This window comes from Pseudophryne corroboree, chromosome 2 (genome assembly GCF_028390025.1).
Source record: "Pseudophryne corroboree isolate aPseCor3 chromosome 2, aPseCor3.hap2, whole genome shotgun sequence".
Taxonomy (NCBI): domain Eukaryota; kingdom Metazoa; phylum Chordata; class Amphibia; order Anura; family Myobatrachidae; genus Pseudophryne; species Pseudophryne corroboree.
Window position 1 is genome coordinate 479,301,083 of NC_086445.1, and position 15,508 is coordinate 479,316,590.

The 15,508-nt window shown below is 48.5% G+C and overlaps 1 protein-coding gene across 2 annotated transcripts in view; it reads left to right on the forward strand.

Moving 5' to 3' along the window:
- Positions 1-15,508, forward strand: part of CRCP (CGRP receptor component) — a 179,936-nt gene that overhangs the window by 128,658 nt on the left and 35,770 nt on the right. For both annotated transcript variants that reach the window (XM_063953843.1, XM_063953844.1), the window contains exon 5: positions 6,702-6,759. In XM_063953843.1, the coding sequence (XP_063809913.1) occupies positions 6,702-6,759 (58 nt within the window). The remainder of the gene's footprint in view (positions 1-6,701; positions 6,760-15,508) is intronic.

A 15,508-nucleotide genomic window follows, 5' to 3' on the forward strand; every position in this document is an offset into this window, starting at 1 on the left:
TCTAACAGATGGCGAAGATACAGGTGCGGTGAGTGTTACACCGGGGTCCCCGGTGCAGTTTGGTGGCAGGTCGCACGGCGGTCACGGGGCCTGAGCTACGGTGCCTGCCGCGGATGAACTGGCAAAGGGCAGATGCCCCTCGGTGCTCACTGTCACAGACTTTGGGAGTACTGTATATATCTATTTTTGACATAGCCAGTATAATCTATTAACAGGGATCGCGCGGGCCTTCCCGGAATGGGACGTGAGGTGAGAAGGCGCCATTTTCCTGCTGCTGCGAATCAAGCTGCACACAACGCTGCTCCTCCAGAGACCCAAGCTGCTACAGGACTCTGTACTGGTTCCAGGGAGTCTTAGACAGGGGGGAGCACACTAGCGGTAGCGCCGCTGCACTCCTATCAGGTCATACACTTAGTTACCCTTATACTGTGTTTCTGGGTGCTGGTGTCCGCTCCTCAAGTGTCCCTCCTGGGGCTCTTTAGGGTCTGTGTGGAGGTGTTTGGTCAGTGAGCTGCGATGTTTTACATTGTGAAGGATGTCTGTGGACATGGTTATGTGTACTGCCTGTAATTCATCCCCGTCATCCCCGTGTGAACAATGGGCCTAATTCAGATCTGTTCGCTCGCTAGCGTTTTTCGCTGCGCATCGATCAGGTAATTACTGCGCATGCGTATGCACCGCAATGCGCAGACACGTCGTACTTGTACAAAGCGGATCGTTGCTGTGCACTGGTTCTAGCGAAGAATCCATTCACACAGCCGAACGCAAGGTGATTGACAGAAAGTGGGTGGCAACTGACCGTTTTCTGGGAGTGTTTGGAAAAACGCAGGCATGTCGAGGCGTTAGCAGGGCGGGTGTCTGACGTCAGTTCTGGGCTCGAATAGGCTGAAGTGATTGCAGCCGCTGAGTAAGGTCAGAGCTACTCAGAAACTGCACAAGCTGTTTTTGTACAGGGCGGCTGCACACGCGTCCACACACTTAAAAAGCTAAAATACACTCCCCTATAGGCGGCATCTATCTGTTCGCAGCGCTGCAAAAAATAGCTAGCGAGCGAACAGATCTGAATTAGGCCCAATGTTCCTTGTCTCCACAAGGACACAGTTCACAAGCACCTGCCTGGCTGGACAGCTTTACCAGCATGATCCAGCATGTTAATTCAGAATTAGCTGCTGCTAAAACGGAGAGACAAGTGTTGAAACATTCTATTGATTTTGTGGCTAAGGCAGCAGATACAAAGAAGGCTTCTCAGCCCCATCTAGTGGTTTCACAAAAACGCTCGCTGTCACAGGTGCTCCAGTCTGATTCTGATTCTGATCAGCCTTATGTAGATAATGATGATGATATGGATGAGGACAGCTCTCTGTCCCCAGGGGTGGAGGCCCTCATCTTCGCTGTGAGAGAGGCCCTTCACATACCGGATCAGGACTCAGGGCCAGATGAGGAGTTGTATTTTAATGTTAAACCAAAGGCCTCAGCGACTTTTCCTGTGGCTAAAGAGTTGAACTCCCTTGCCAGGGAGGCATGATTAAACCCTGATTAAAAAAATTAAAATTAAATATCCTCAGAGGTTTTTAACTACTTTTCCCTTTCCCGCTGAGGACAGGAAGGTATGGGAAAACCACCCGTCCGTCGATACGTCTATGTCCAGATTGTCTAAGAAATTGGTACTGCCGGTGCCAGGGGCTAAATCCCTAAGAGCCAGCTGACCGTAAGATTCAGACCACGCTCAAGGCAGTATATATGGCGGCAGGCACTGCTTAACGCCCCACAATTGTTTGTGGGTGGATTTCCAAGGCAATAGTCAAGTGGTCTGATAACGTTATTGACGGTTTGGACTCTCTGCCCCGAGATGGGGTTGTTACTCTGCTCCAACATATACAGGATGCTGCAAATTTTATGAGCGAGTCTAGTAAGGAGTTGTGTAAGATTAATGGCTGCACTACTGCTATGGCTGTTTCGGCGCGCAGAGCTCTGTGGTTGCGTCAGTGGTCGGCAGACGATTCCAAAAAGGGTGTAGAAAATCTTCCCTTTACAGGTGATGCTTTGTTTGGTGGCGAACTTAATAAATGGATCTCCCAAGCAACGGTGGGCAAGTCTACTTATCTGCCGTCGGCTGCGCCGCCTACTAGACGTTTTTTACACAGGACCCTCCTTGCAGTCCTTTCGTGTGGCAAGATTCAGAGGCAGGAGCCGAGGGGTCTCCACCACTTTCAGAGGATCTCGTGGTAAGTCCTGTAAACCTGCACCTGCTGTCTCCCTAGACCAGACCACCGGATCCCCTGCCGCAAAGCCTTCCGCGTGACGGTTGGCCCCAGCAACAAGGTGACTTTCAGGTAGATGCTTGCCTTCAACAGTTCGCCCACGTGTGGGTGGAATCCTGCCGGGATCCTTGGGTGAGAGACCTAATTTCCCAAGGATACTGGCTGGAATTTCAAGCACTCCCTCCTCCCAGGTTTTTCAAGTCTGGCTTACCAGCTTTACCCGCAGCAAAAGTTAACTTGCAAGAGCCTATTCAAAAATTTGTGCAGACAGGGTTGGTAGTTCCTGTACCACCTCCATCACGCAACAGGGTTTTTAACTCCAGTCTCTTTTTTGTTCCCAATCCAGATGGTTCGGTGCCCCATCTTGAACCTGAAGTCTCTAAACCCGTATCTGCAGGTGTTCAGATTCAAGATGGAATCCCTGCGGGCGGTGGTGTCCGCTCTGGAGGAGGGGAAGTTCCTGGTGTCTCTGGACGCCAAGTATGCTTACCTACACATTCCTATGTGGCCACCACATCAGGCTTACCTCAGGTTCGCCATATTGGAAGACCATTTCCAGTTTCAGGCTTTACCCTTTGGATTATCCACAGCTCCGAGGGTCTTCACCAAAGTTATGGCAGAGATGATGCTGCAACTGCGCATGATGAGAGTGAACATAGTCCCATACTTGGACGAACTCCTAATAAAGGCTGTGTCCAGGGAACGTCTGCTGCACAGCATCGATCTGATGACTCACCTACTTACGGATCATGGGTGGATCCTAAATTTTCAGAAATCTCACCTGGAACCGACCCAGCGTCTTCAGTTCATGGGAAAGATACTGGATACAGTGTCTCAAAAGGTGTTTCTTCTGATGGAAAAGGCCTTGACTATCCTGTCTATGGTTCGCACGGTGCTCAGTCTTCGCAAAGTATCCATTCATCTTTGCATCTGATTACTGGGCAAGATGGTAGCTGCTTACGAGGCAATCCAGTACGGCAGATTTCATGCCCAACCCTTTCAGCTGGATCTGCTGGACAAATAGTTCGGGTCTGATCTTCACACGCATCAGGAAGTGACATTATCTCCGAGAGCCCGGATCTTTCTGTTATGGTGGCTACAAGTTCCTCACCTGGTAGGGGCAGGCATTTCAATACCCATTCGTGGATTATACTGATGACAGATGCCAGGCTCCGAGGTTGGGGGGCTGTGACCCAAGGGCCCAGTTCCAAGGGATATGATCGAGACAGGAATCGGCTCTGCCTATAAACATCCTGGAGCTAAGGGCAATTTACAATGTTCTTCTGCAGGCTTCTCATCTCCTGAAGGATCAGGCGATCCAGGTTCAGTGGGACAATGCCAAGGCGGTGGCGTACATAAACCGACAAGGAGGAACAAGAAGCAGGGCGGCGATGCAGGAAGTCTCAAAAATCTTTCACAAGGGTCATCTCATCCGTATTCATTCCAGGAGTGGACAACTGCAAGCGGACTTCCTCAGCAGGCACGGCCTCCATCTGGGGGAATGGGGCCTACATCCCCAGGTGTTTCAACAGTTAGTTCACCGGTGGGGCTGTCCGCAGATCGATCTGATGGCTTCTCGACTCTACGCCGTTTAATATTCCAGGACAAGGGATCCGCAGGCTGTAGCAGTGGACGCGCTGACGACACTGTGGATGTACCAGTTGGTGTACCTGTTCCCTCCTCTAATGCTGATCCCAAGAGTACTAAAACGGTTAAGAAGGGAAAGCGTTCAGGCAATTCTAATTGCCCTGGATTGGCCTCAACGGGCATGGTACTCAGACCTCCTGACCTTGTCTCTGGAGGATCCCTGGCCTCTGCTGTTCCACATTGATCTTCTGCAGCAATGTCCGTTCGTCTATCCAGACTTACAGTGGCTACGTTTGACGGCTTGGAAGTTGAGAGGGAAATTCTAGCAAGAAAGGGTCTTCCCTCCCGGGTTATTTCCACCATGGTACAGGCCAGGAAGATGGTTACGTCAAGACATTATTATCGCATCTGGAAAAAGTATGTTTCCTCGTGTGAAAGTAGAAAGGTGCAGACTTTTTTTTAAGAATGTTCTTCATATGCAACCACCTTTTATTCTTCCCACGGCTCCGTGGGATCTCAATGTAGTTTTGTCCTTTCTCCAATCGGACTGGTTTGAACCCTTACATAGGGTGGAGTTAAAGGGCCTAATTCAGACCTGATCGTAGCAGCAAATTTGTTAGCAGATGGGCAAAACCATGTGCACAAAGGGCTTTTTGTAATGTGCAAGCCAGGCAGCATAGTGGGCGTTTCTAACTTTTCTGTATTACATAATTAAAAAGTACTGTAAGTCAATAAGCAAAGGACTCTATTGCCATCTAAAATGTCTGTTTATCCTAACTGCGTTCCTACAAATGTAGTCCGCTAAATGTTTCATTTCAGCACATCATGTCTCCAAACAGATGGCTTGTTCTGCTAACACTGCCAGGATGCAGACTGCATAAAGTGCACTAAATCAACATTGGTAATGATTACAGCTGGGAACAGTCACTATGGAGCAGATGTATTAAGCCTGGAGAAGTGACAAAGCAGTGATACGTGAAAGGTGATAACGCACCTGCCAATCAGCTCCAATATGTAAATTGACAGGAGCTGATTGGCTGGTGCGTTATCGCCTTGCACTTATCACTGCTTTATCACTTCTCCAGGTTTAAAACATCTGCCCCCATGTTCTTTCTTTGCACAGGGATATATAAGGCTGCCTGTCATCTTTTATTACCATTTTTATTACTAATATTTATAGTTGCTCTAATGCAGTAGTTCCCAAACTGGATGCAGTGGGGCACTTGTAAGAGTGCCATGGGTCGGTGTTCTGGGACCAAATCATTGTAAAAAAGTTTGGGAGCTGCTGCTCTCAGGTAATGTCTCTGCATGTTGAAATATCACATAAGTGTGCCCCGGGTTAGACCTTTAGTCCCCTTTTTCCCTACTTACTTGTAGGTCCACCCATTCTAGTTTGTTGAACTAATTTCCTGAGCGCACCACCAACCCAGCGCCTAAGGTATTTTACCAATAGAGCCTATATGTTGGTCACTACATTGTTTCATAACTCACAGTGAGTTTAAATCGTCTGTGTAAACTTATCACAGGTCTACTGCGGTTTCAAATCCCCTTGGTTTATCATGAAATATCACATAATCCTGATTTCTCCTTGGCTGTGATTGTGACATGTTTAATTCAGCCTACAGAGAGCCCGACCACGGTGATTCCCAAATAGTGTGTAAGGTAGACCACAGATACATAGTTTTTATATGGTCGATTTTTTGGAAGAAATGCATCAACAAATAGTGTTTTATGAGCTTAAGGTATAAGAAACACGTTGCACTTTCAGCGGTCTCTGCTGCGGGATCTGAGACTTCCGATCGCAGCAGGCAGCCAGAGCGGAGCCGGCGTCCGCTACACCACAAACCGCTGCTGTCACTGACTGCTGTGACAGTAGGATGATTCCTGTCATATGCGTGCGGAGCAGACGGTGAGGGGAGGTGGGGCGGAAGAACACACTCTCCATGGCCTCCTTCCCTTCCGAGTTCCTCCCTCTGCTGTCGTGGAGAGTGAAACTGACTAACAGCACAAGACAGCGCTGCTGGTCAGAGCGCGTCCTGAGGGACCCTGCGTTTTTTTATTTTTGAGTCCCCACCATCAATTCTCGGGTAAAATACGCGCCACAGCGCGTTTTTGCGATCACTGATTATGATGATCTGCTATTACATGGTCTCCCTCAACAACATTCCCAGTCTCTGTCTTTAGTTTTATTATTCCGCCTTTTGTTTTTCTACTACATAATGACAGTGATAACAGAGATAAGAGTTCTTGGAAATTATTATACATTGCAAACAATTCTTTTGCCAACTCTGATCCTCACTGCCCCTCACTAGTTCATGTTTTGAGGAATTCTGTGTGGGGAATTGGACAAGATAAATTTACAGGCCCAGCCAAGAAGATTAAGTTACCTGTGCATGATTAAAGTAATCCTGAAAACATGAACTGTTTGGGAGGATGCGAGGAACCATATTTGATTAACACTGCTGTGACATACTGTAGAGATCAAAAGTACAGTGCTTCTTTTTTTGTAACGCCATTTTAAAACACAGTATTGTGTTACAGTTTGGATGTGTTACCATACCTTCCAACAGTCCCAATTTAGGTGGCACTGTCCTGTGGCGGGACAGTTGCAAGGTGTCCATAATAGAACATCAGTGAACAGCATAAATACACAGCCTCACCCCAATTGTGCTGTTGTCATGCCCCTGTCCTTCCTGCATCTGCTCTGTGTGTTCTACAGTAGGTGATGTGGAAGTAGGACTACGGTATCTTTCTTTTGTGAACCACATCTATTGTAACTAGTAGCATCTACTGTTTCATCCATCCTCCAGAAAGGACAGTGTGTTTATAAACAACATTCTTTTATTTTCACAGAGCAGAGAAGCTACAACTACTTAACCACCGCCCTATGACAGCAGTGGAGATTCAGCTGGTATGTACATCTCTCAGTAAGAAATCACTGTGACATCCTGCAATACCATATAACTATTATTGGGTGCACGTCACTAGAAGAATGGTATTTTTGTTCTTTACAGCCATCAGTCATGTCTGCCGCATGGATATATGCGGGTATATTTACTAAAGTACGGATTTATACAAGTGGAGATGTTGACCGTAGGAACCAATCAGATGCTAGCTATTATTTTCTAGAAGGTTCTAGATAAATGATAAGTAGAATTTGATTGGTTGCTATGGGCAACATCTCCACTTCTATAAACCCGCACTTTAGTAAATATACCCCATACTCTCTGCATTCCCTCAGTGTGACTAAATTCACAAGAGTCTTACTGTGTATAGCAATGTATAAAGTAAGCTGGTGAATGACTTCACTCAGAAAACCTGAAGGACAACAATAGAGTAGCTTACGTCAACAAATAAAAGGGTACAGTCGACATTTACATGTTGGATGGCACTACCTTACCATTGTGTGGCATTCTTGTTCAGAAACATAACTCTGTTTCTTAGGGGCGTATGTTATCAAAGCTAGGAAAGTGAGAAATTGTGAGCGATAAAGTACTAGCCAATCAGCTTCTACCAGAGCCGGCCTTAGGCGTATGCAAAATAGGCAAATGCCTAACGGCACAGGCAGCTTCTGCTGATTAGTGAATTTACCATAAATGGTAAAAAGAACAGGCGCTGTAACTGAGCTGGTTTTCTAAGCTGCTGTCGGGGGAGGTGATAGTCGTTCACCCCAATCACATAAATTATGAACAAACGAAAACTACCAACTGCGCTAACATATAAATTCAGTTTATATATTTGTTAAAATCAATACACAGATGCAAATACATATATAAAAAATATAGGCCTTTGGGACTTGGTAACTATATTTCTCTGACGTCCTAGTGGATGCTGGGGACTCCGTAAGGACCATGGGGAATAGCGGCTCCGCAAGAGTCTGGGCACAAAAGTAAAGCTTTAGGACTACCTGGTGTGCACTGGCTCCTCCCCCTATGACCCTCCTCCAAGCCTCAGTTAGATTTTTGTGCCCGAACGAGAAGGGTGCACACTAGGTGGCTCTCCTGAGCTGCTTAGTGAAAAGTTTAGTTTTAGGTTTTTTATTTTCAGTGAGACCTGCTGGCAACAGGCTCACTGCATCGAGGGACTAAGGGGAGAAGAAGCGAACTCACCTGCGTGCAGAGTGGATTGGGCTTCTTAGGCTACTGGACACCATTAGCTCCAGAGGGATCGAACACAGGCCCAGCCATGGAGTCCGGTCCCAGAGCCGCGCCGCCGGCCCCCTTACAGAGCCAGAAGCAAGAAGAGGTCCGGAAAATCGGCGGCAGAAGACATCCTGTCTTCACCAAGGTAGCGCACAGCACTGCAGCTGTGCGCCATTGCTCCTCAGCACACTTCACACTTCGGTCACTGAGGGTGCAGGGCGCTAGGGGGGGGCGCCCTGAGCAGCAATAAAAACACCTTGGCTGGCGAAAATACATCACATATAGCCCCCAGGGCTATATGGATGAATTTTAACCCCTGCCAGAATACACAGAAAAACGGGAGATAAGGCCGCCGAGAAGGGGGAGGAGCCTATCTCCTCAGCACACTGGCGCCATTTTCCCTCACAGCTCCGTTGGAGGGAAGCTCCCTGGCTCTCCCCTGCAGTCACTACACTACAGAAAGGGTTAAAAAAGAGAGGGGGGCACTAATTAGGCGCAGTATTAAAAATACAGCAGCTATAAGGGGAAAAACACTTATATAAGGTTATCCCTGTATATATATAGCGCTCTGGTGTGTGCTGGCAAACTCTCCCTCTGTCTTCCCAAAGGGCTAGTGGGGTCCTGTCCTCTATCAGAGCATTCCCTGTGTGTGTGCTGTGTCGGTACGTTTGTGTCGACATGTATGAGGAGGAAAATGATGTGGAGACGGAGCAAATTGCCTGTAATAGTGATGTCACCCCCTAGGGGGTCGACACCTGAGTGGATGAACTGTTGGAAGGAATTACGTGACAGTGTCAGCTCTGTATAAAAGACAGTGGTTGACATGAGACAGCCGGCTACTCAGCTTGTGCCTGTCCAGACGTCTCATAGGCCGTCAGGGGCTCTAAAGCGCCCGTTACCTCAGATGGCAGATACAGACGCCGACACGGATACTGACTCCAGTGTCGACGGTGAAGAGACAAATGTGACTTCCAGTAGGGCCACACGTTACATGATTGAGGCAATGAAAAATGTTTTACACATTTCTGATAATACGAGTACCACCAAAAAGGGGTATTATGTTCGGTGAGGAAAAACTACCTGTAGTTTCTCTAACGTCCTAAGTGGATGCTGGGGACTCCGTCAGGACCATGGGGAATAGCGGCTCCGCAGGAGACAGGGCACAAAAATAAAGCTTTAGGATCAGGTGGTGTGTACTGGCTCCTCCCCCTATGACCCTCCTCCAAGCCTCAGTTAGGTTTTTGTGCCCGTCCGAGCAGGGTGCAATCTAGGTGGCTCTCCTAAAGAGCTGCTTAGAAAAAGTTTTTTAGGTTTTTTATTTTCAGTGAGTCCTGCTGGCAACAGGCTCACTGCATCGAGGGACTTAGGGGAGAGAATTTCAACTCACCTGCGTGCAGGATGGATTGGATTCTTAGGCTACTGGACACCATTAGCTCCAGAGGGAGTCGGAACACAGGTCTCACCCTGGGGTTCGTCCCGGAGCCGCGCCGCCGACCCCCCTTACAGATGCTGAAGATTGAAGGTCCGGAAACAGGCGGCAGAAGGCTCTTCAGTCTTCATGAAGGTAGCGCACAGCACTGCAGCTGTGCGCCATTGTTGTCACACACTTCACACCAGACGGTCACGGAGGGTGCAGGGCGCTGCTGGGGGCGCCCTGGGCAGCAATATATAATACCTTTTATGGCAAAAGAATACATCACATATAGCCATTGAGGCTATATGTATGTATTTAACCCATGCCAAATGTCTAAAACTCCGGGAGAAAAGCCCGCCGGAATAGGGGGCGGGGCTTATTCTCCTCAGCACACAGCGCCATTTTCCTGCTCAGCTCCGCTGTGAGGAAGGCTCCCTGGACTCTCCCCTGCACTGCACTACAGAAACAGGGTAAAACAGAGAGGGGGGGCATATTTTGGCGATATTTTTATATATTTAAGCGGCTATAAGGAACAACACTTATATAGGGTTGTTCCCATATATATTATAGCGCTTGGGTGTGTGCTGGCAAACTCTCCCTCTGTCTCCCCAAAGGGCTAGTGGGGTCCTGTCTTCGATAAGAGCATTCCCTGTGTGTCTGCTGTGTGTCGGTACGTGTGTGTCGACATGTATGAGGACGATGTTGGCGTGGAGGCAGAGCAATTGCCGATAATGGTGATGTCACCCCCCAGGGAGTCGACACCGGAATGGATGGCTTTGTTTATGGAATTACGTGATAATGTCAGCACATTACAAAAATCAGTTGACGACATGAGACGGCCGGCAAACCAGTTAGTACCTGCCCAGGCGTCTCAGACACCGTCAGGGGCTGTAAAGCGCCCTTTACCTCAGTCGGTCGACACAGACCCAGACACAGACACTGAATCTAGTGTCGACGGTGATGAAACAAACGTATTTTCAAGTAGGGCCACACGTTATATGATCACGGCAATGAAGGAGGCTTTGCATATCTCTGATACTACAAGTACCACAAAAAGGGGTATTATGTGGGGGGTGAAAAAACTACCTGTAGTTTTTCCTGAATCAGAGGAATTAAATGATGTATGTGATGAAGCGTGGGTTAACCCAGATAGAAAAATGCTAATTTCAAAAAAGTTATTAGCATTATACCCTTTCCCGCCAGAGGTTAGGGCGCGCTGGGAAACACCCCCTAGGGTGGATAAGGCGCTCACACGCTTATCAAAACAAGTGGCGTTACCGTCTCCTGATACGGCCGCCCTCAAGGATCCAGCAGATAGGAGGCTGGAAACTACCTTAAAAAGTATATACACACATACTGGTGTTATACTGCGACCAGCCATCGCCTCAGCCTGGATGTGCAGTGCTGGGGTCGTCTGGTTGGATTCCCTGACTGAAAATATTGATACCCTGGATAGGGACAGTATTTTATTGACTATAGAGCAATTAAAGGATGCTTTCCTTTATATGCGAGATGCGCAGAGAGATATTTGCACTCTGGCATCGAGAGTAAATGCGATGTCCATATCTGCCAGAAGGAGTTTATGGACGCGACAGTGGTCAGGTGATGCGGATTCCAAACGACATATGGAAGTATTGCCGTATAAAGGGGAGGAATTATTTGGCGTCGGTCTATCGGATCTGGTGGCTACGGCAACTGCCGGAAAATCCACTTTTTTACCTCAGACCCCCTCCCAACAGAAAAAGACACCGTCTTTTCAGCCGCAGTCCTTTCGTTCCTATAAGAACAAGCGGACAAAAGGACAGTCATATCTGCCTCGGGGCAGAGGAAGGGGTAAGAGAGGGCAGCAAGCAGCCCCTGCCCAGGAACAGAAGCCCTCCCAGGGTTCTGCAAAGCCCTCAGCATGACGCTGGGGCCTTACAAGCGGACTCAGGAACGGTGGGGGGTCGACTCAAGAATTTCAGCGCACAGTGGGCTTGCTCACAGGTGGACCCCTGGATTCTGCAGGTAGTATCTCAGGGTTACAGGTTGGAATTCGAGAAGTCTCCCCCTCGCCGGTTCCTAAAGTCTGCTTTGCCAACGTCTCCCTCAGACAGGGCGACGGTATTGGAAGCCATTCACAAGCTGTTTGCTCAGCAGGTGATAGTCAAGGTACCCCTCCTACAACAGAGAAAGGGGTATTACTCCACGCTATTTGTGGTACCGAAGCCGGACGGCTCGGTAAGACCTATTCTAAATCTCAAATCTTTGAACCTGTACATACAAAAATTCAAGTTCAAGATGGAGTCACTCAGAGCAGTGATAGCGAATCTGGAAGAAGGGGACTTTATGGTGTCCCTGGACATAAAGGACGCTTACCTGCATGTCCCAATTTGCCCTTCACATCAAGGGTACCTCAGGTTCGTGGTGCAAAACTGTCATTATCAGTTTCAGACGCTGCCGTTTGGATTGTCCACGGCACCTCGGGTCTTTACCAAGGTAATGGCCGAAATGATGATCCTTCTACGAAGAAGAGGCGTATTAATTATCCCTTACTTGGACGATCTCCTGATAAGGGCAAGATCCAGAGAACAGCTGGAAGACGGAGTAGCACTAACCCAACTAGTGCTGCAACAACACGGGTGGATTCTGAATTTTCCAAAATCTCAGTTGACCCCGACGACACGTCTGCTATTCCTGGGAATGATTCTGGACACGGTTCAGAAAAAGGTGTTTCTTCCGGAGGAGAAAGCCAGGGAGTTATCCGAACTTGTCAGGAACCTCCTAAAACCAGGGACAGTGTCTGTGCATCAATGCACAAGAGTCCTGGGAAAGATGGTGGCTTCTTACGAAGCGATTCCATTCGGCAGATTCCACGCACGAACTTTTCAGTGGGATCTGCTGGACAAATGGTCCGGATCGCATCTGCAGATGCATCAGCGGATAACCTTATCGCCACGGACAAGGGTGTCTCTTCTGTGGTGGTTGCAGAGTGCTCATCTGTTAGAGGGCCGCAGATTCGGCATACAGGACTGGGTCCTGGTGACCACGGATGCCAGTCTGAGAGGCTGGGGAGCGGTCACACAAGGAAGAAACTTCCAGGGAGTATGGTCAAGCCTGGAGATGTCTCTTCACATAAATATACTGGAGCTAAGAGCGATTTACAATGCTCTGAGTCTGGCAAAACCCCTGCTTCAGGGTCAGCCGGTGTTGATCCAGTCGGACAACATCACGGCAGTCGCCCACGTAAACAGACAGGGCGGCACAAGAAGCAGGACAGCAATGGCAGAAGCTGCAAGGATTCTTCGCTGGGCGGAAGATCATGTGATAGCACTGTCAGCAGTATTCATTCCGGGAGTGGACAACTGGGAAGCAGACTTCCTCAGCAGACACGATTTACACCCGGGAGAGTGGGGACTTCATCCAGAAGTCTTCCACATGATTGTGAACCGTTGGGAAAAACCAATGGTGGATATGATGGCGTCCCGCCTCAACAAAAAACTGGACAGGTATTGCGCCAGGTCAAGAGATCCTCAGGCAATAGCTGTGGACGCTCTGGTAACACCGTGGGTGTTCCAGTCAGTGTATGTGTTCCCTCCTCTGCCTCTCATACCAAAAGTACTGAGAATTATACGGCAAAAGGGAGTAAGAACGATACTAGTGGCTCCGGATTGGCCAAGAAGAACTTGGTACCCGGAACTTCAAGAGATGCTCACGGAGGATCCGTGGCCTCTACCTCTAAGACGGGACCTGCTTCAGCAGGGACCGTGTCTATTCCAAGACTTACCGCGGCTGCGTTTGACGGCATGGCGGTTGAACGCCGAATTCTAAAGGAAAAAGGCATTCCGGAAGAGGTCATTCCTACACTGGTAAAGGCCAGGAAGGAGGTGACTGCACAACATTATCACCGCATTTGGAGGAAATATGTTGCGTGGTGTGAGGCCAGGAAGGCCCCCACGGAGGAATTTCAACTGGGTCGATTCCTACATTTCCTGCAAACAGGATTGTCTATGGGCCTCAAATTGGGGTCCATTAAGGTTCAAATTTCGGCCCTGTCGATTTTCTTCCAGAAAGAATTGGCTTCAGTTCCTGAAGTCCAGACTTTTGTAAAAGGAGTACTACATATACAGCCCCCGGTTGTGCCCCCAGTGGCACCGTGGGATCTTAATGTAGTCTTGGATTTTCTCAAATCCCATTGGTTTGAGCCGCTCAAATCGGTGGAGCTGAAGTATCTCACATGGAAAGTAACCATGCTACTGGCCCTGGCTTCAGCCAGGAGAGTATCAGAATTGGCGGCTTTATCATATAAGAGCCCATATCTGATTTTCCATACGGACAGGGCAGAACTGCGGACGCGTCCTCATTTTCTGCCTAAGGTGGTGTCAGCGTTTCACCTGAACCAGCCTACTGTGGTGCCTGCGCCTACTAACGAGTTGGAGGATTCCAAGTTGTTGGACGTGGTCCGGGCATTGAAAATATATATATTTCAAGAACGGCGGGAGTCAGAAAGTCTGACTCACTGCTTATATTGTATGCACCCAACAAGATGGGTGCTCCTGCTTCTAAGCAGACGATTGCTCGTTGGATTTGTAGCACAATTCAACTTGCACATTCTGTGGCAGGCTTGCCACAACCTAAATCTGTCAAGGCCCATTCCACAAGGAAAGTGGGCTCATCCTGGGCGGCTGCCCGGGGAGTCTCGGTATTACAACTCTGCCGAGCTGCTACTTGGTCAGGGACAAATACGTTTGCAAAATTCTACAAATTTGATACCCTGGCTGAGGAGGACCTTGAGTTCTCTCATTCGGTGCTGCAGAGTCATCCGCACTCTCCCGCCCGTTTGGGAGCTTTGGTATAATCCCCATGGTCCTGACGGAGTCCCCAGCATCCACTTAGGACGTTAGAGAAAATAAGAATTTACTTACCGATAATTCTATTTCTCGTAGTCCGTAGTGGATGCTGGGCGCCCATCCCAAGTGCGGATTGTCTGCAATACTTGTACATAGTTATTGTTACAAAAAAATCGGGTTGTTATTTGTTGTGAGCCGTCTGTTCAGAGGCTCCTACGTTTGTCATACTGTTAACTGGGTTCAGATCACAAGTTATACGGTGTGATTGGTGTGGCTGGTATGAGTCTTACCCGGGGTTCAATATCCTTCCTTATTGTGTACGCTCGTCCGGGCACAGTATCCTAACTGAGGCTTGGAGGAGGGTCATAGAGGGAGGAGCCAGTACACACCACCTGATCCTAAAGCTTTATTTTTGTGCCCTGTCTCCTGCGGAGCCGCTATTCCCCATGGTCCTGACGGAGTCCCCAGCATCCACTACGGACTACGAGAAATAGAATTATCGGTAAGTAAATTCTTATTTTTCCTGAATCTGAGAAATTAAATGAGGTGTGTGATGATGCGTGGGTTTCCCCCGATAACAACTGATAATTTCTAAAATGTTATTGGCATTATATCCTTTCCCGCCAGAGGTTAGGGTGCGTTGGGAAACACCCCCTAGGGTGGGTAAAGCGCTCACACGCTTGTTAGAACAAGGGCTCTACCCTCTCCTGAGATGGCCGCCCTTAAGGATCCTGCTGATAGAAAGCAGGAGGGTATCCTAAAATGTATTTACACACATACTGGTGTTATACTGCGACCAGCAATAGCCTCAGCCTGGATGTGCAGTGCTGGGTTGGCGTGGTCGGATTCCCTGACTGAAAATATTGATACCCTAGATAGGGACAATATATTATTGCCTATAGAGCATTTAAAAGATGCATTTCTATATATGCGTGATGCACAGCGGAATATTTGCCGACTGGCATCAAGTGTAAGTGCGTTGTCCATTTCTGCCAGAAGAGGGTTATGAACACGACAGTGGTCAGGTGATGCGGATTCCAAACGGCATTTGGAAGTATTGCCTTATAAAGGGGAGGAGTTATTTGGGGTCGGTCTTTCAGACCTGGTGGCCACGGCAACAGCTGGGAAATCCACGTTTGTACCCCAGGTCGCCTCTCAACATAAGAAGACGCCGTATTATCAGGCGCAGTCCTTTCGTTCCCAGAAGGGCAAGCGGGCAAAAGGTTCCTCATTTCTGCCCCGTGACAGAGGGAGAGGAAAAAGGCTGCAGAAATC